At 32.2% G+C, this 22957-nt stretch overlaps 1 protein-coding gene across 20 annotated transcripts in view; it reads left to right on the top strand.

The window, feature by feature from the left end:
- Positions 1–22957, top strand: part of LOC115237804 (CUGBP Elav-like family member 1) — a 419211-nt gene that overhangs the window by 331629 nt on the left and 64625 nt on the right. For 18 of the 20 annotated variants that reach the window (XM_029811095.1, XM_029811111.1, XM_029811203.1 and 15 more), the window contains 2 exons: positions 1454–1498; positions 5920–5968. In XM_029811095.1, coding sequence (XP_029666955.1) covers positions 1454–1498; positions 5920–5968 — 94 coding nt within the window. The remainder of the gene's footprint in view (positions 1–1453; positions 1499–5919; positions 5969–22957) is intronic. The other 2 variants (XM_029811231.1, XM_029811197.1) reach the window with 1 other exon arrangement.

The raw sequence follows: 22957 nt of genomic DNA, 5'->3' as shown, positions 1-22957 counted from the left end.
CGCTGTTGTATATATATAAAGATCATCATACTGTCATTCGTGAGACTCGAGCGAGCAGACAGCAATGCGAACCGCTCGGTAAATCATTACATTACCTTTCAAAACGTGATCACTCGCTATGGTTATTCTAATTATCGATTATCGGTTTATGTAACTGATTCATTTCCGTCTTAAACAACATGTAAGATTGTCACGTATTTTTGTAATGATTCATGATTCTATTTGATTTCAAAGTTGTTTATGAATAATATGTATGTTTTACGAAATTTATGCTATGACTGTACTATATATGCTTGCAATGTTATATATTTCCTGGCAATTTATTGCATCTTAACTCGACTCGTATAATATCGTGTGATATCAGGGAGAAAATATCATTTTCGTGTTTTTTAGCCATTAATAAAGCGAGTACGGGATGGATTGGTTCTGTTCAAACGATATCGCGACGCGTTAATTATTAAGCATAGTTATTAATCCCCTAATTTAGTTTTTATCAACCGTGTTTCACAAATTCTTTTGTACATCATTGTACATATTTCGCAATATTTATTCGATGAAATCTATCATGCGAAAATAACGACATATTTTTGGATAATACATGCAGCAGAGATATTTATTTTAATTTTATTTATATTTTATTTAATTTTTAGATAGAGTAAAAGTATTTTAAAATGCGAATATATACTGTTCGTTAACAATAGAGGTGGCATTGTTGCAGCGAGTGGCGTGTGAATCTGTTCGTGCAATTTTTGAGTACCCAGAGGATTGTAGTTTCATGCAATGCGTAGTTTTCGCATTGTTTTTCCGTCACAATATAATAAAGTGCATGTCGCGTGCAATTAACATCGCGAGTGCCATGTAAAAGTGCTGCGCGATTATTGTATTATGATAATTACTGCGTGCGCGATCGTAATTAATCGTATAAGTGCCATGAAGAAGCAACATGGATAAACAAACTGAAAAAAAGAGAAAGAGAAAGTCTGACGGTATCAGACGATGACAGAGCAACTAAGTAGTGAGCAATTTGTAACATATTTAATTTATTATTTGTTAGTCTTATACAATTAATTACTCGTATATCTCTGCAATAATAATGTATTTTACATTATTGTATAAAATGCATATACAATATTCTCTACATTTTCTTTTTAAATATTTTTAAAATATATAATAAAATATTTATAATAATTAATATTTATATACATTTTTCAACATTGTTTAAAAGATTTATGATTACTTAGACAATTTAATAAGAATTCAATCTTTATTTTTCATATTTTATAAAAGTTAATATAAAAAAAAATTTCCTGGCAATTATATATCTTTTTATTAAATATCTGTTTAATGAAAACGGATAAGAAATTTATTTGCGTATAATAATTATCTTTTTTAAATATTTATTGCTTTGGACACTGCTTTATATATATGACTTCGATATATTTGTATTTTACAGATCAACCTTGCGTACTACAATTCCGCCGTTGCGCGTCGTAACAAGGTGAGTATTAAATTATTTTTTTTTTATTTTGTGAATGATTTCGAACTAATATGGAAATTATTGTGAAAATTATATCAATAATAACAGATACAACAGTAGAATATTTTATATTAATCTATCTTATATAATTCGCTTGATGAAAACATATAGTATATACATTTTCGGAGAAATTATTTTAATTATATTAAGTTATATTAAAAGAAAATTCAAGAGTTACATTAAAATAAAAATGTTACAGATAATTATAACCTCAAAAATTTATTGCTTGAAGCTTAATTGGGTTAAAACAGATTAATATATAATTTTAAGATTTTTTAAAATGTTCGCGCGCGTGTAAGATTGTATGAAAGATCTGTTCTGAATAGTATTTTTAGTTTCCTTCATTTTTTTTCGCAGATTACATATTTTCTTAATATGCACATGTTACAGATATAACACAAATATAAAAAAAAAGAAAGACTAGAAATATTTGATACTTTCATGTATTTTAATTTATTTAATAAAAAACGCGGCAATAATATATATATTTATATATATATATATATTTTTTTTTAATACATCAGTTTTATTTTTATATTTCATAAGTTATCTATCCATGTTAATCATCAGCTTGACTTTATATTACTTGAAATAAAGTAAAATAATATCAAGAGTCCAATAAATGTTTTGCGTCGTAAAATAAACAAATTATCTACATAAATTATATATTTCAAAAAAGAGAAAGAAAATTAATCTTTTGTATTACACACACACATATACACATGTGTATATATTATTTAAATCATGCATATAAATGTTATTATTTCGATATCTCAGCTATCAAAAGTAAAAGGCATTTTCAATGAATATGGAATACTCAAAGTATCGAAGCTATTGCACAATTCTGTATTGCGATATACCTCGTATCGGGAAAGTATACTGCTTTATACAGTGAATCTGGCGCATCCAGATTGCATCACCGTTGTGGTATATGGGTCGTTAGTCGATGCGCATAATCTTCGATCGCAATCGTGGCTGGTGGTCCGATTATATCTAGCTTGGTATCGATCCTACCGGTCGATATGGATATCGAATTTGAATCTCGGGATGATCCTTCCTGTCGCAGACGGCAAGATAGAACCAGGGGCACAACTGCAAGGAACCTAGTTTCGGAGAATGAATAGCAAATGAGCGCCAGAATTGCTATCGAACATAGTGCTCTCGAAGGGAAATCTTAATCTTTTCGTTGCTAGAAATGACTATAAACGCGACCGATGCATTAGATTCAAGGGTTGTAGTCTATCGACACGCCAACATTAATAAATTAAACATGAGCGATCGTATCATCATAACATCTAAGGATGACTGTATAAAAAATGATATGATTAAAGTTTTTCAAAAATATTAATCAATATAAAAAGAAGAGAGTGTATTTAAAAATATCATTATTTAGTTTATATTTTAACAAAGAATTTAAATGTAATAAAATGCTTTTTTATTTTTGGTTTTATATATTATTTATATTATATGTATATTTCTTGATTCCAATCCACATGATTTTCTGCTTAGTTTTTTTCATAAACTCTTACACAAATTTTTAAGTATAGAAAATCTCGCTTCTATGAATCTTGGATCACACTTTTTTCAATTATTTAATACACACAGATTAATACTGTAGATCTTTAATATTATGTATTGCTGAATCTATAAATCCTTGATTTCAAGGATATCTCATTGTATAGCTCTTTAGCTCTTCTTTAGCTTGTTATTAGAATAAATTGGCTAATGATATTTGCATTATAATAAATATACAATCACAGATTATCTATTTTTTATTAATATTTCTGAAAAACATATCATTCTTCACATTGGTTACTTTTTTATACAGCATTATTCATCCGTAGACGTTTTAATGACGTAAAAATTCATATTTAATCGACTAACGTGTCGACATACTACAATTTTTACTTCTTTCAGGTCCGTTTCTCGCAAGAGATGCCGTGACTCATTCGTTACGACTAGCAGCTCGTTGAAGATCTCTCAAATATTTCGATCGAATCTTCTCGTCATTGCCAGAATTTGTTGATGGCGTTAACGAGCGTAGCAATTAAATTAAAAACGAGAAGTTTATAAATGACCCAGATCTTTGACTTCTCGCTCATCATTTGCGCTAAAGTATGGACTGTTCGATATAACTCCAGCATCATAAAAACCGATGGCTTATTCCTCCGACACGTAATAACCATCACCACATAATAAACGAAAATGTCAGATCTACCATTTTCCTCGGGAGGGAGGCTTCATCACAACGTAGCTATAAATGTTATCCCTTCCTCTTTCTCTATCATTATTTCTTTTTTCCTCTGCGTGCATTTATTTTTCTATGGCGCAATAATGCATCATCTTGGTTATAAAGACATAACTTTACGATATCATTCCATTTTTATTTGCAAAGAATAATCACCTCACTAATTTTTTATGAGTCTTTGTAGAACTAGTTGAAATTATTAAGTGATATCAAATTTATAGCAAAGAATATTACAATAATAAATTTGAATCATTTAAGATAGAGAATATTTATATTAACAATATGGCATTAATAAAATGCAATACATATAATGAAACATTAAAAACAAAGCACTTTAGATTTATCGATTATTGTATCATACTATTACACCGAACCGCAATTAAAAAAAAAACAAAAAAACTGACCGCATTTTTTATTGGAAAATCCCTATAAGCGCTATTGAAATAATATGTAAGGGGGCTATTTTAAACGTATACAGAAGAAATATGAAAGCCCGCGCACGTGTTCATCTACGATAACATTTATTTACTCGAAAATCGTTTGCAACTTGCGCGTACTCTGTTTCAATCGCATAATTGCTAAAACATCAGTTGCAATAAATTTTATCTCGCGGCGAAATCCGCACAATTAAATTTGGCGTAAATCGATTTTATTGCAACGAATGATAGGTAATCGCATATGTAGCGCGTGTATATGTATATATACATACTACACTAACTATACGCTTCTTATCTGTTCATGAAGATCGCGTGTGTTTGTTCGCGAAAACGCGGCCGATGTCATAGATTCATTGCGCAGAAAATCTCGTTGCGCACGTTCGAACGAACAGATACGCCGAAATGATTTCCATATTCACACAAGCGGTTGATCATACAATGCAGCTACTTTACCAGACGCGTTTCCCGTGCATCCCACTCATAAATATTGTTTATCAAAGAGATATCGCGCGTTTCAATGACCTTCCGATATATACGTAGCACGATATTGTTATAATGAACACTCTATTATCGCGATAATAATATACTTGCCCTATCCCAGAAGCAGGTATTAGTATATTATATTTTAATAATTGCTTTTCAAGTTCCAATATATGTATATTCTCTTTAATTTCCAACGTCCAATAGTTTTACTCAAGAGTCAAATTAAAATTATGTTAATGTAATGTCTATTTGATATTAATCTTGCTTGAAAACTTGAAGTGTTCTATATTAATGAAGTACACACACACACACACACACACACACACACACAAGAAATCATGAATAAAAAATATCCCTGAGAGATACATACATTCATTGCTGCAGATAGATATCATACACGTTCGATGAGATGATTTTATATAAGTTAGATCAAAAAATTATAACCACTCTTTTGATTAGTAAAGTACAATTTAGGATAAATCTCTTTTTATTAAATATGTGTACATCATAAAAAATATTTTCTATATATAAAAAATATATTTTTAATTTTTATAAATAGTAAAAATTTTAAAAATTTTTGCAAATTAACTTTATATAAACGCGCAACAAAATATTATTTAATTAATATCAGGTAAACTCTAATAGAATAAATTTATGATTAAATATCTGTATATTTAATGCTGATAATTAATATATGTATTTAAAAAAAAAAATATTACATAAAAAATTTAATTAAAGAGGTATCGATTCCATACTGTTTAAAAACATTCACCAGACATAAGAAAAGATGAATCTTTTTCTCATATCATGGTGCAGATCCGAAAATATCACGTTGCAACAATATAGATACATATTTGTATCGACAATACGGCGTTCTGTAAGATAGGAAATTCCGGCTTTATATCGCACTTGATTTTCGGTCTCGTGCGCGTGAAATAGGAAAGAATCCTTAGAATAAAATCGGGCGCAATCGCCTCTATGTAAGTACGAACGAACTGCAAGCCGCGTGGAAAACGGCTTCTCGTTCTTGAATTTTTCAAACGCGCGAAACGAACTTTACATCCGAACCTCGCTCTCTAACATCGACGCGATATCGGCAGTCTTATCAATAATAAATGTCACTTTTATTACGCCCGGACGTTTTCGAAGCGGCGATGATAAGGTCAGGCCAGTTCAGAAACGTAGACTATATCGTTGATTCTTTTTATTTCCAGATGCGCCATCCGATCCAGATGAAACCAGCTGACAGCGAGAATCGGAACGGTGAGTGAAAATTTTAATTATTTTGGCGAAACACTATCTCTGGTAATACCCGTTGAATTCTGCGCTAACAATAAAAATGATGGAATCGAATTCACTCTTAAGGAAACGCGAAATATGGCTCTGTTTACAAAACAATTTTGAATTTTTGCTATATGCACAAAGCCATAAAAATTGACGTAATAATAGATCCACAAGTTTTATTAGGAGCTCACTAATTCAAATTTTCGGATGCATTTAATAATAATTTTAATAAGAAATACGAAACCTTTCATAAAACGTCTAGTATAATAAGATGCGCCGAGTAATATACCATCTCTTTTAATGGTTGCTCGATCATTTCGAAGTTCTGGCACAGTTAAGAAAGGAATTCTGAGCAAAGTGGCATGACGGTATAACAAGCGAAAGAGAAGACAATAATACCGGTCGCGAAAGTAAACTTAACTCTCTCCGCGTCACAACCTCGACGGAAAATGCAGCTCAAAGCGCGTTCATTAAATCCTAATTAATTGGCCGAATTGAGAGGACTTGTCAAGATTGCATAGTCAAAGAAGACATAATCGAGCTGCGAAGTACTAAATAATAGAACGTTAAGATCAGCCAGAAGAATTGGCAGAGGATTAGCAGAAGTGAACAAATTTTGTCAATAATATACATATAAAGCCAGGACGACAAAAAATCAATTCGCTCGCAGATTCTTACGCGGCGCATCCTTTTCTTTTTTATCTTCTCTTACTTTCTTTAAACGTCCTTCATATTTTCATCGACGAATTTACTTATTCAGCATTGCATAGTTCGCAAATATAACAAATTAGAGACACCATAAAAACTCCAGATACCATTCTAGATTTATATAGATATACAGAATAATTTTATTCTGATATAAAAGTGAAAATTACTAAGCAAATTAATAATGGCTTTTTTCTTAAAACATAATTATGTTATAGAAATCATTTCAAATATCTTTCTGTATGCTACACATTTAAATCTGACATTTAAAGTAAATTATAATAATTTAATATATGTCATTATCATAATGTTTATTAAGAATATCAAAATATAATTATTAAAAAAATTGGACAAAGATGATCATTTTTCTAAATACACAATGGTTTCTGTAGCAGATTTTACTTTGAAATATTCTAATTTCTTCCATCACATACTGATAGGAAAGGCACTGTGTAAAAATTTGAAAACATCGAAAAGCATATCAAATGGCACTGCGAATACCAGCAGGAGAGTCAACGGACGCGGCAAAACGCGCGATTTTTTTATGGATAACTGCGCCGCGTTAGCAATAAAAATCCAACTACCGGCTGGACGGGGGTGTAACGTAGAACGTATATAAAACCGGGCACGTCGGTGGAACGACGCAAAACGAATGCTAATGAAATATTAACGACACCCGTCACGTGCTGCGCTTGGCTGGACCGCTCGCTGTTTCTCTTTTCTCTCCCTCTTTTTCTCTGTTTCGTTCTCCTTCTCTCTTTCTCTTTCGTTCGCTCACTCTCCCACTTCGTTTTTTTACTCATCCCGTTTTTCATTTTTTCCCTTTTTTATTTCGTACCGTATAAGAACTTTCGGGGGGAGGATGCTCGTACGCGGGGTGGTTTTTACATCGAGATGCAACGCCGTTTTGAGCGTCGTAGCGACGCTGTGTGCAAATGACGTGCCAAATTGTAATCACGCCAAGATTCAAGCGGCTTTACACCTCGCGTTTAACTCGCGCTAACCGAAACCTGATTCTGACACTTTGTTTGTTACGGTCGAGCTTGCGCAGTTGCGCGAACAAGATCCTAGATCAAGTAACCGCGTTACATGGACCGACGCTCGATCCTGTTTACCAGCAGTTAGGCATTAAATAGAAGTTACTTCGTTGGTTAACCATTCAATCGTGACAGCTTCACAGTTGAACTAACTTTAATTTTTCAATCGAGTTAGCGAAGATAATTCTGAATCGCGGAAATGAATGCGCGAAAAAAAAACTAAATCAATAAGTAAAAGGAAAGCTTGTAAACAATTTTTGAAACTTTTTAGCAATTAAAAAAGTGTTTTCTTGCAGTCCAAAAAGAGCTCTAAAATATATAAAATAATGACGTAGTTTCTTGTTGAATAGAATAACAACAAAAAGCAACGCGATATTCAATATAAATTTGCTATTAATTTATTAGAAAGGATTATATCTTCGTTCAGTGAAAAAGTCATTTATAGTAAAATATATATAACATAATTCTATTGAAAAAGGCAATTTATGAATTTGAACTGATAATAATGAGGTACAAAAAAATTGGCTTTAGAAAAAGATATATTTAGTATATTTTTACTGCGCGTTAATCTAATTTTTATTTATATTGCAATAATCAAAGACTATAATTTAATATAAATTTATATATGTGCTATAATTAGATATAAGTTTATATATGTATTTGTAATCAACCATAAAAATTCAATCTAAACTATTTATTATATTTTTATGAAAAGTTTTTAAATTGTAGAATATAATTACAGTGTTGAAACTGTAGATAAAAAATTTAAAAGAAGTATAACGATTATAAGAATTAAAGCTGCATATTAAATAGAGAAACAGAGAGAGAAAGGAAAGAGAGAAAGAAAGAGAGAGAAAGATGTGATAATAAAAAATATACAACTGCATAATACTCGGAATACTATGGCGTCTAAAAATATAATGCAGAGTGAAGATAAAATTTATTGTGACTATATATCACAATAATAGTCAACAAATTTATGCTGTTATTCGCACTTTTCGGGCTAGTTCTAAAAAAATATTTTAATAAATATCTTCTCATTTGCTTATCAAAATAATTACTTAAAAAGATGTAATTATTATAGTCGTTTCTTATAATCGTGTATCTTATCTCAATTGCCATTGATAAACGGCGAAATCTCATTTTATTTATAGCGTAAGTAAAGCAGAGGGTACGAGCAGGGGTACGAGTGCATAGTATTATATAGTGGTTGTATATAAAAATGAATAGACACGACGTGGTGTAACCGAAACCGAGATCAGGCTATTCGTAACCGCGCACACGTGCAATACGGAAAAGGATTTTTCCATATGGGATGCGGGACGTGTACGCGGCGGCCGCCATGAATAGTGCCGTTGTGGCTACATGCAAATCCTAGTAAAACGAGAAAATAGTAAACAAGAAGAGAAAGAGAAAAAGAGAGAGAGAGAGAGAGAGAGGGAGAGAGAGCAAAAGTGGTTATCCGGTATCAAAGTATTATAGTTGCTTTGTCGTTAGACGAATCTTGTAAATGCGCCACATCTGATGTAGGTCGAATTTGGGTAAAGCAACTCCAAGCTCATACATAAAGCGCAAGATTAGTCGAATATGAAACTTACTTTCTTGCATAACATGCAGAAATATGGTGTATCCCATATGTATGCAAGTGCATTGGCAGCACTATATAATCAAACTGCTTTACCGTCGTTTGCTGAAGTATTATTGTTAAAAGGATTAGAGTATTCGATATTTGTCGATCAGTTCGAATTTATGGATAACTTTTCACGGAAAAAAATGTAACGTATTGAATAATAGCTATTATTAAATGTCTTAATAATTTACATTGTTTATAAAATTAATTTATGCATACGCAATTTGTAAATGTGTCTTTGCTTTGCTTCCTATATCAAATTTTTAATTATCCTTGTATTGATAAATTTTCAATTATATTTAGTCTCAAGGTAGATAATCATAAGCAAAGCTTAAATATTTAAAGATTTAATCTAGTATGGATAATTCAAGCTGATGCTACTGAATTTTTTAAATAAATTAATAAATAAACAGTTATAACGATCGTACAAACAGTGATTCTTACTTGATGAAATTTTTTGCTGCTTAACTGACGCAACTCGAACAGAATATTGTTCCGTAAGATAAAAGTTTTATTTGAGATGTTATATTCAAAGTTTTTTTTTTCTATTATTCATCTGCATTTACGGCTAATCTAACAATTGAGAAAACCACTGAATAGAAAATAAACCTTATTTCTTATCCTATAATTACTCTCGTCAATGACGTAGCAATGGATGAACGATTTTAGCAGTGTTTCCACCGGGATGCACGCCGATCAAGGGACCCCTGTCAAGCACGACAGCCCAACAAAAAGAAGAGCGACGAGAGTGAAAGCTTTATTTATATCCGTGACATTCTGTTTATTTTGGCTGACAGACTGGTGGCTCGCTCCGGGCTCTAACTGGTAACAAGCTCTAGCTGACTTGTCTTCCTTTCGAGTTCCATTCTATTCCGACATTGCTTCGGTCCGATTATGTCACGTCTTAACGGATATGAGAGAGACTAACAGTTAATTTAATTGCCGATTTCGTGGAAATAATTATCGCACGTTAACAATAGAGTTAACATCGTTACACAGTGTACACATACATTGTCAGCCTGTTTGCAACTTAGCCCTTTCTTTAAACTTCTTAACTTGTCCTTCAATCTTGTTATCTTGAACTTGATACTAGTCACGTATGCTTTATCTATATCCTCTCTCCCTCTGTTATCAGTTAATATGTGTCCGAAAGTAAACTTTATATGAATATGAAGAACGAAGTCAGCGTTTCATTAGCCATTGAACAATAACAAAAAAGAATGATGAGAATAAATTAAAGAAATTAAAATTTTTTTCTCTCTATCTTTCACATATATTATAGTAATATATTAGCAATTATTTCACTTTTCAAAAACGGAAAATTTTTAAACTTGTGATTTTTAAACTTATTGATTCGGCGGATTAAACACTTTTTAAAATTTCAAAGAAGAGCAAAATTCACTTTTAGTCAGATAAATTTGAAGTTCATCCTATTTGAAATCTTATTGTTACAGCAAATACGCGTTTAGTTTATATCATTTTTAATTTTTTTATGTCTTGATTGATATTTTATGTCATTCATTACTCTTTCGATGAATGATTAATCATTGTTCAGATTGAGTGGAATTCGAGCCGACATATTTTTTTATTGTCGAGATGATGGATGTAACACGCATTGTTGAGCTTTGTACGGTTATCTAATTGGAAACCTTTTTGATGTTATTCATTACTTCGTTTCGTGCAATCCGATATGATTCGTTCATCGATAACTCTATTTTTGAACTCGAGTATAGACATACATTAATCAGCAAAGTTACATTTTTTATAAAGTGAAGTTTATCGAGAATTCATTGAGAAAATAGCAGTTCTGCAATCAAGTTTGATATTACATCGTAGTAATGAAATTTATATCATTGTCACACATTCAGCTTATACTTATTCACGTTGATTTATGTTATTCACGATTCGTAGCTATTGAATATTACACGAATCATCTTTTATATACCCACGCAAGCTGAATTGTTTGTTATGTAACCGTAAATTATAGGAAATATCGTTGCTACGAACTATTCCGACGATGCCAATTAAGTCGTGCGAGTTCTTCTTAAAAAAAAAAAATACTCATAAACAATATTATCAATTGATTGCATCTCACGAGAAAAATTAAAAGTATGCAATAAATTCGAAGATATTATAAAAAAAATTAAAATATGCGATAAATGCAAAGATGATATAAACAAAATTAAAATATATAATAAATGCAAAGATGATGTAAAGTGTAAAGAATGAAAATTCAATTAATGCGAAGTTGGTATAAACAAAATTAAAATATGCAATAAATGCTAAGATGGTATAAACAAAAATTCAAATATGCAATAAATGCGAATTTGACATCAAAATACTTTAATGTGATTACGCTCTTTCATTTGACCGACTTCGTATTGGCGAACTCTCATGTTCGATCGTACCAATCGGAAGGAAATAAATTATGAGTTGGCTTCACGAAGTAACTAGTCCATCGAAGATTGCATGGCGTGTTCCGAGGAACGTTCCGATGATCGCGGAAAATAGCGACACGGAGCGAAAGCGAAGAGAGCGGTTAGTCTTGCGCCACAACCATCAGTGATAAGCTCTCTATCTTATCAGACAGAAGCCCGGTGAGTCAGCGATAACGATTCGTAAGCAAGACACGTACCTGCCATAATCGTACATCGTCTTTCGTCTCAGTCGAATACCTTATCTATTGTTTATCGCGTCTACAGACAAAAACCCCGTATGGCGAAACGGATGCGGCGCGTTTTGCATTTGCAGCGACGGCGGTTCTCGATGGCGGGAATCATATTAGCATGCGAAATACGCGAAGCGCTCGTGTACTTTGGCCGTTCGCAGAATTTTCGCTTCGTCACTACACTCGTAGGCAGCGATACTTTCTTTTTTAATTTCACGAAATACTTCATAAAAAAGTTATGCATACTTTATGCGCAAATCATATATCGATTATCGATATGATATGCATGTGATATAACGATGTTGAAAAATTGTCGACAGCATCACTACTTATTAGCACATTTAATTAACTATTTTATAGAATATAAAACGCGATTAATCAAAGTTAAAATACAATTATAAAGCATCTAATATATATTTTTTTATGCGCGTTGAAACGATACTAACTAATTTTTAATTGGTAATCTTCTTTTTATCTCGTGACATCGTTAATAACACTATTTTTACAATTGCGCCAGAAATATTACGCTTGTTATAATATCAAATTATTGACGTACATTAAAGAGCAAACTCTCACATCTTTATATAATTCGAAATAATACAAAATATTCTGTATACATATCGAACACAAGTACAAAAGTTTTCGAGCGGAGACAATTCTGTAGCAAACGAACACGGGAAGCTTCCTGTTGACATCGAGAGTACTCTCGGAGATAGCATCAATATTACATACAGGAGTAAACCACATTTCGGTCACTGAGTGGTAGCAGTCTTCTCGAATCGACCCTTTTCGCGATGGTTTGTTTTCCTTCGACGAAAAGCCGATGGAGCGTGCACAGGCTTGAGAATCTTATCGGCGCGTACCACGTAATGCCGCCAGACGCGAGCAATATTTTTAAGCCTTTCGAGATAACGCCTTCAGAAGTGCACAACGAACTGATTCTCTCGAACGGCTGATTTTAAACATGACCGCGTCCTCGAACGTGTTCCTATGTTCTACGCACTATATGCGACCGATAAACATCCGGTGAATCGACGTTTCTATTTGCAAAGGAGTGATTGTTGCAACACGTATCAAAGGAGAACTGGATGGAGTTAACAACACGCTTTGTTCTCCCTTGTCGCTGAAACTTCTCGCGATATCGATCCCAAGTCAAGGCATAACGTCATAGCTTTTAATAGGTCTCCAACACAAAACATTCTCTCTTTCTCTTTCTCTCTCTTTTTTTCTTTCTCTCGTTAGTAATATTTTTATATAATAATTACACATTAGGAATACTCATTAAAAATTATATCTTTGTTAAATATAACGAGCATAGATTAAAATATCCTAGGATTTTTATGGGATAAAAAAAGATAAATTAATGAATAATATTCTGTTTACTGAATATTAGATGCAAATTAAACTCGAAATGACCTAATAGTAATTAATTTTATATTACACACACACACAAACACAAAAATATATAATACAGCTTAATATTAATATCAATGTGATATTTCGTATTCAAATATATAACGAATCTATAATTAAATAGTCATGGAAATAAAAATGTATGAAATAGCTATCTTTTCATATCAGTATAAAACAATATATAATCTTCCGTATTTAAACATGTAATAAATTTATAATTAAATATTAATAAAAATTTAGAGCAAAATTTTGTTCCGAAAAAACCACTTTTACGAATAATTTTCGGTGAATATGCTCTGAGAGAACGTTATAATAAAACTGGTAGGTAAACCACACGTTTTGTTGAATTTTTACTGGAAATATGAAGACAACTTTTCGACATATATAATATATTTGCTCGCATATAATTTGTGTAATTTTCTTTCCTTACATAAATAAAATGTGTAATGGAGAGAGAGATGTATATTTAAAAGAATAGCAAGTTCTTTCATATTCACATTTATTGTACTGCGCACATAAACTCTACTAAAAAACTATTTATCTTTGGGTATATCATTAGTAACGGTTTCAAAATCATATTTTGCTAATTAAAAAATGGATAAATTATCATTCTTTGATATGAAATTGTTAAGAATGAACTGGATAAACCAGATCAATAATAATATTAAACCTTATTTACAACTTTAATGCATAAAATATGCATTAAAAATATACAAACAAAACTTAGTATAATTCACGGTTTTTAATATATATATTATTATATGAAACAAAAATATCTTTATATAATATACTATACTATCGAATATATGAAACAATATTTTTATAATAGCATTCTAATTTGCTATGCTAAAAGCATTGTTCTCTGGTTTTTTCGCGAAAAGAATATAAAAACTTCTATTCAACTTGACATATAAAGATTAATTTATTTTATAACAGAAAAAAGAAAGATTTACTATCTATAGTTATTCGTGCAATAAAATATGGCTGCTTTTTAATTGCCATTGTTTTAGGATGCCTTTGGATTCGTTCATTGATCGCTACGAAACGATGTAACAGTTAGTATGGCATAGTTGAAAATAGAATTTCTGTGGTGAAATATTCTCTCATTGTTCGACTGTTGCTTTTCGAGGTTCTTTGGACAGTTTTACCGGTTGCCTCGGCCGCTTTGAAGTTTTCTGAACGCTTCGGTAGAGCGGCACGCATAGCGGCCGTTGATCTGGCGCTAAAGAGACTCTATTTGGATATTTGAATATGCATAAAGCGAATGCACAAAATACTGGAAAGTAGATCACGAGGATCACCGAGTAAATAGAATCTACTTCGGCAAGCTCGAGCCACGACTTCGAATCGAAGTTTGTGCGCGGTGTAGCATACTTCGCGAGATTAGTACGTACCTAAAAGTTAAGTATTTAGAATCTGCTTGAGCGTGATTAAACTTGAAATATTTAAGTTTAATGTACACACTATAATCCTACAGTCGACAAAATATTTTGCAAGAAACATTTGCATTTTGTATCAAGTAAACTTGGAATTTTTATCAGCCAAAATTTGCTTCCAAATTCTTAAAAAATGTAATTAAAATTATGTTTATAGATGTATCTGTTTTAATTTATTATCAATTTTTTTTAATAAATAATGTATCCCAGAAAAATTGAGTTATAACAAACAGTAGTTTTACACTTTTTATTTGTACATTTTAATATGTTTATTTTATCCGTATAGAGTGAACGCTTTTTCTCCATTATAACATAATTTTAAGATTATTTCATTATTTTAAAGGAATATGTACGTATACGTTGTTATAGAATACTTGCCCAAATTTTTAATATATTCAACGATGAACTTAAGATTGTGTGTGTGAGTCTATTCTAATATTGTAAATTAGAAAATTACAATGTTTTTTTTTCTGCGTTCGAGAAACGTCATCTTAAATTTATTAAAATAAATTAAATTTATTATTTCGAAAAATCTGCGGCTGAAAAGACTCGTTCGATATATGTATATTCAGACTATCTCGTATATAAATGCTCTAATGCTATATCGTAACGATAAATTTAGCGGGTTGTGTCTTTCGAGATAATACGCGTCAATGCATTTGGCGATGCGAGTGCACATCGGGAACCCGGTTGAATCCGTATAACGGGGCTAATCCAACCGAGCGATTAAAAGCGGCGGTTGTATGCAGTGGCGTGACCTATTGCGGACCGACAATGCGTGTCCCCGCATTTATGATTCGGATATGCGTTTGGCATTCGTTCCGCGCGCGCGGAGAAATATTTTCCCGTTGCCGTAACGTCGCACTCACCGCCGTAATGACTCGAAGCATAGATTATTTTTGTTACACATCCCGAATGTGATTGTGGTGCTGCAGCGAACGGGATGTCAACTCTGTCATCGGGAAGTTTATACTCCGGAGTAAATATTTTAACAGATGCAAAACATATATTGAAAATATTTTTAAAATATTTTTCAAAGAGAAAGAATGATATATATCCTAAATATATATTTACGTTTTTATATCATTTTTTTATTATTTATACGTAACAAATATGTCAAATTCTATGCGCTTTTTAACAATTAATGACTGCGTCGCATACACGTTGTTTCGAAAATATTATTCCTCTACGATAGTTGCTACGCTTGGAAGAAGATACCTAAGCATTCTTGGGTTATTCATAAACACCGGCTGCTTACATTCAATAGAAGCGTAATAGAAGCATGTGTAGGTATACGGCGAAGCAAATGCGCGCGATTTGATTCGATAATAGGTACAAGATAAACAATCATACAATTCTACTGTCAGCGAGTTCCGACAAATGTACATTTAGCGAATAACGTGTTTGATTAAAATGCATTTGGCATTCGTTCGAGACAAAATACTGAGAAAATATATGAAAACATTTCTGCAATATAAGACACAAGAAATTGAAATTGACGAGGTTACTGATTAATTTGAAAAAAGCCACAAGCCAATACATTACAACTCACAAAAAAAGATTCTGCTTTCGTGTATTATAGAAACAATATTAAATTGATATATTCATGTATTTATCTTAAACAAAGAATATTATCTACATTTATACAGATTCTACGATTCAAACATAATTCAATCATCTACGAATCCTAGAAGCCAAAAATTTCGAAACTTACGAGTTTCAAATTCCCAAAGAACTAAAAGCTTATTGTGTTAATTTGCGTTAGTTCGGTTTTATGTTCTGAATTATTGCAATATTCCATTTAATAAATTCATATTCTGCTCCAAGATATCAAACGTCAAGAGACCAGAGATTGGGGTTTGCGTGCTCGCTGTAAACGACGCGTATTCGCAAAAGGGGCATGTCTATGTTTGCTTTACAAGTGACTACTGCATAAGAAAAACAGATGCCTCGAGAATAGGGAGAAACTGTGCAGGTCGATTGGAACCGGGCCAAACACTTATATATCGCCGCGTCTACCAACACCCACTCCTCCCCGACACTCGCGTTATATTACAACCTGCGCGTTTAACGCCCGCTGCATAATAAAATCATCTCTCATCGGGACACTAAATATCGCTAACCACGAGACTCATGTTCGCCGTCCAACGAATGACAAACATGCTATGCTTTACTAACAAATCATGCCACATTCCTTGAAGTTTTAAAGACATAAATTCGATCATCACATACACAAAATCTGTATAAAATAAAGAATCACACCTATAATTAATAACACGTCAACACATTCTCTTTTTTAAAATAAAGTTATCAAAAAATAAATATTTTTTGCTGAAACGAAAAAAGTAAGCATCCTGTAGAACACATATTTATCTCGTTACAACTAATCTCTATCGAAAAAGCGAGAAACAATTATTCTTTATACAAATCAATGTATACATATATGTATATGTCACATTTTATTTTTGTTCAGAAGAACGCTTTTAATCGTTCGATTTATTTCGCGTATATAAAATTTATTTCGCATAATAATTTTCGTCGATACACAATAAATGTATGCAAAACAGCTTTATTCCTCGTAATCGATCGCAATCCTCTTCTGACTAAAGTATTAACTGATTTTATTTATAATACTTGACGGATTTATATTCTCTCAACAATAATCGGCAATTTAAATAGTGGATATTGACTGCGCATAATATATATATATATTAATATGCCGTAATATTCATATTAAAATTATTTATTTCGACAAAGCTGACATTTAATGTGTTGCAATATTACTTTAGGTATTTATAAAATGTAAGATTAGAAAAATAATATAAATTTTATCAGATAATGCCTTCGATAAAATTCTGAATGCTATTTAGATTTGTACTCACTATAATATATGCAAGTTTTTTTAAAAATATTAACTCTAATACAACACACATACACATACACTTTTTCAAATAATTTGAAAAGTTCTGTCCTTACATTCTCAATAATATCAATATCGATATTGGCCATATTAAGAAAAGATTAAGAGTATTTATCTTTTTTTTATTTGTTAGACCTATAAAATTTGTATATTTTCATATTCAACAGCAATACGCACTAAAGACACATGGAATTAATATTATACATTTTTTTTAGTTTTCTATATCTGTGTATATATGTAAATATTATACATATTACAACAGAGAAAAAGAGCGAGATTTTTACAGAGTTTGTGCAAAACTTACAAAGCTTCGTACATTTAATGTTATATATAAATATGTCATATAAAACAGAGAAAGAAAGGGAGAGAGAAAAGAATAACGATGATGAGATTAAAATATATACGATATTTTAGACTTTCAATATCACGACATAGGATCAGTCACGAGACATTTTTATGCGGTTGACATTTTTGACCCCTTGGCATTGGAAATCATTACTGGAAGAAGCATTCTGTCATATGGTGATTTATAAAGTGAATCTTTCTCTATTTCTTTTGATCTTTAAATTTTTGAATTTTTAGATAGCTGCGGCTTTGAATCCATCAATCTTTGAAGATTTTTTCATCTCGTAATAAAGAAATTGTATGTTTATATTGAAAATTTTCATTCTCAACAATCTATTTTTAACGGAGATTTCTGAGTTTTCTAATTTTTCAATTATTTATTTCTTGTTATGTTTCTGTGGATCTTTGAAGATTTAAATGTTCAAATATTTGAGATAATAAATCTTTTTATTTATAGATGAGAAATCTTAAGATTTTTTTTATGCAATTTCTTAATTGCTTTAAGTCTTTTAACGCGATGTAAGAGCTTGTGATCTTTGTCAGACCTAGAGAAACACAACGTAATCTATTCTTTAGAATAGCCATCTCAAAGCTTCCCTTGAGCTCCCCTTAACGACCTTTCGAAGACCAACGATGGCATGAAACTTGCCCGAAGCCGTAATCTTCCTTTATCGAACGATCGTAAATCCGGGCACGAAATGACAATCTCGATTCCGGGATTTCGTTAACCGATGAGAGCGTTAAGGATGGGGGACTAATGAAGCAGGTGTTGCCACGAGGAAATAGCGGCGCGAATAACGCGGCAGGAATTCCGGTAACCCAACACTCGTCTACGGCTCTGTTTATCGCGGCTCAACGTCTGTGAAACGCTGCCAAGTACAAAGCGTAGAAGGAACTGCATTCGTTACCGTGACGCGTGCACCACGTAAGGCTGCGGTTGTGGATTACATCACCATCTTACGTCCTCTTTGATCTAGTGAGAATTCTCGAATTGCGTATGAAATTGCAATGATTATGCAAAAACGAACGCATCCATTTGGTAGACACAAGAAATCCAGGATGTAAACAAAATAAGGAAAATCACACGATTGAGAATTCTCATGAAAATCATTATATAAACATAGAGAATAGCAGAATGACTCATTTAAAAAATCTTTCTTACTAATAGAAAATAAAAAAGTAATCTGTTACAGCGGAATAAGAACAGACTTCACAGGTCACTAAATAGATGAAAGGAGATTTTACACAGTGAGCACAAGAATTAAAGTATAATTATAAAAAGTGCATGATATTAGGGCAAGCGATCACATTTCTTTATAATCGTACAATGTAACTAATGACAGAGACATTTTCACGCGTGTGCTTACCATAATGAAGCTCAAAGCGATATATATCCATTCGACTGAAATGGTCTCCAGTCGGACATGCGACCTATTTGCAAGAAATTAATCGCCGACGTTAATATTCATGTCAACGTGTCCCAATGGTATCGTTTACATCGTGACCGTTATGGAATTGGTTTAATGTGAAACGAGGTAGAAAGTATACATAGACGTATATTAGATATGGTATTTGCCATTGCTATTGACTCTCTGACGTGTGTGTAAACACAAATCGTTGGTATTTCAGCGGGAATTAGATGCAGCAATTGCATCGACCAATACTGTTTGTGTAAAACGTCAACATCTCGCATCGATTGCCATACTCATGATATTTGCATCTCTACTTTCGAGATGAGCTGTTTAAAGGACAAAAACAGGTTTTCCTATAAAGTCATAAATGTAATGTGCAAATATATAATATGAACATTGAACATAATTGAAGATTCGACAATTTTAGTTTACTGTGGAATGATATATTATCTACTTAAATAATTCGTGCTAACGGTAATAAATTTTAATTTTATATATATAATTGTGTGTGATTAATCTTATTATTAAAATATATTCCATCGAGAATGTGTGCAAACTATCCTGAAAAAGTCACATATTTCAGTAATTTGTAAATTATATATATGTGTGTAGTGAATTTAAAAAGATAAATTTTTAATCTATATTCTCTCTCTTGATATCATGTTATATCACGGTTATATCTGGCATATATATGATATATAATCTAGAGAAATATATATCTATCAAAAAATATATCTATTACAGAAAACATTATAAATTCAAAACTTATAATCTCTGCACACAATACAATAAATAAATTTCGCAAGTTTTAAAAAATCACATTTATCAGTTTTGAAAAAATTATATCTATAATGTTATACGCAACGCAACAAATTCATGGGGTGACACTAGAAAATTATTTTATTATTCTCACAATTTTCTTTTGCTTTCTTCAGAAACTTATTTTTTGCAGCTTAATTCCATATTTTTTTCAGTGTTTTGATTATTGATTAACCAATTGTATCGTGCTATCTAGCTTCTTGCAAATGAAAAAATATAGTGCGCCTTTATTTCATCAAAGATATCCATTTACTGACCAGCTCGCATCAAAAATAAATTATATATATGTAAATGTATTTCTCTCTATCTCTTTTAATAATTCAAATAATATATTATAAATTTTCAGAGATTAACTTCGATTATATATCATTTCTTTTCTGAGAGACAGATACTAGAAATTTTTAAAATCCGATTTTTATTATTTCTTTAACAATTTCCCTACGAAGAGAGAGTTAATCCCGCGATATGTGAAATTGGAATACGAACGAGCGTTCAATTCTTCTTGAGGCGGTCTTACATATATATTCGTCTGCACCGACGCGGTAGTCGGGATCGATGAAATCGCAGGAAGTTAGCGTCAGAAATTCAAAGGAGATTTCTCCAAATGTCGGCGGGCACACGCGGCTGCTTGCATACGCGCCGATGCACGCGAGGATTCTCATCGATTATGTGCCAGGTTAACGACGACGAGCACGACGACCACGACGGCGATGGTATATGCGGGCGCGTATAAATAATGCATCATCGTGTCGTTCGAAGGAGACAGCTCACAAATATCCATGAAACGTCGATGGCAGCGATGACCTCGTAGCACTCGTGGATCGTCCGGTAGTTATCGTTCAATGCTCGTCTCTTCTAGAAGTATTTGTGTAAGATGATGTAAGACAAAATCGCCATTTCCGTTATTTTGATGCGCGCGCGAATAATATTTTCAATGGAATAAAATTTTAAAATTACATATTGTTTTCCAATTTACAAAAAGCTACATAAATAACAATTATATACATTAATAAATTTTAGTTTTGATTTTTGCGGTAGTTTATAAATTTAATGCATGTGCAAATCTTCTTAGAAAATATTCAGTTTTAGCTATGGATTTACATGTTTGCTTCGTTAAAATTAAAAGTTGGTAAATCAAATTCTATTAAAGATATGAAATATAAAGATATTGAAATATATAAATATATAATTTGCTTTACCAATTTTTGATTTTAACGTGACAAATATGTAAATCCAAGGCTAAAAATGAATGTTTTCTAAGGTGATTTGCACGTGCATTAAGTTTACGAGCCGCCGCAGAAATAGCACAAATCGAAACTAATTTACGGAGCAACGTGGCGCCTAAAAATAGGGTTGTGCTTCATTATTTAATTTATTGATGTTTTCACATAAAACCGAGAAACAACGCGGCGCCTGGCCGCAATGTTTAGCCAATTGTTTATGTTGCACGCATACCACATACATGTTCGCTTTGTTAGCAAATAACACGGTAACGATGACGTATATTTGGCACAAGCAATTCAACACGTTTTAAGATTTACGTTACGCAAAAAGAGACGCGAAGTTACATCTTAATATAATTTATCAATAAAAAATCAGAGGAAAATAATAACCAATTCTGACTTGATGATTTTTATTTTTGCATATATGCTGAATGCGCGAACGACCCTAATCAATATTTGATAAAAGTCGATCTGCGAATTTTTGGCTTTGGTCATGAACTCCAAATCTGATCCAGAACAGCAGACGGTTGAGAAACTATTTACCGCGCGGAGCGAGGCGGAAATTTCGGTTTTCCACCAGTTTCGGCAAAAGTTCTCCAATGAGTTCGACGACGGCGCCAACTTCCTCCGGCAACAAAGCGACTACCCGGCCGTCACGGGCAACAAATAAACACCCCGGGGGATTACTCGCGATAATCGACGGTGTTCGTGAGTAATCGAAGTTTGCGACTGTTGGACCCTGAAGCGTTCTCCCGAATAAGAGTGATTTGACACAACGTAACGTTCTCGTTGTATCTCGTTAGTGCTGGAGCTCGTTGTGTTTAACCCGATTAGGATTTTCCTGCAATTGTTGGCTTTTTAATTGCTAGCGAAAGGGTTTAATTAAGGTTATTCTCTATCATTAGCCAAATAATATATATAAACGTACAAGTTGTTTTAAAATTTTGACACTCAGCTAACATATTTTTTAATGAATTTAAAATCAATTTTTTTTTTAAAGTGAAGTTTGGGGGGCGACCTTTGTTTCTCGAACTTTTTTAATTTTTGTGCTATTGAATACTTTAAATATTTTAATTATTTTATTTGTATATAAATCACACATAAATGTATATGTAGTAAAGGCCTTTTTGGCATTTCTACTTTTAAAATGTCGCTATCAAATGTAATGATGCACAATTTATGGCATCATTTTGCATACATTATGCCAAACCCACAGATCAACTCGCGCTATTGCCTTGCTCTCAAACATTGCATCGTGCACCGGCTTTATTTGGCGCGCGGATTATCTTTGACGATCGTGTTAACAATTCGCGCGGCCAAACGATTGTGCCGAACAATCCAAGTTGTCGTGTCAAGGACT

The sequence above is a fragment of the Formica exsecta genome, unplaced genomic scaffold (genome assembly GCF_003651465.1).
Source record: "Formica exsecta isolate Colony F162 unplaced genomic scaffold, ASM365146v1 scaffold115, whole genome shotgun sequence".
In the NCBI taxonomy this organism is placed as follows: Eukaryota; Metazoa; Arthropoda; class Insecta; order Hymenoptera; family Formicidae; genus Formica; species Formica exsecta.
Note: the sequence above shows the minus strand (reverse complement) of the source record. Positions and strands in the feature narration are given on the sequence as shown.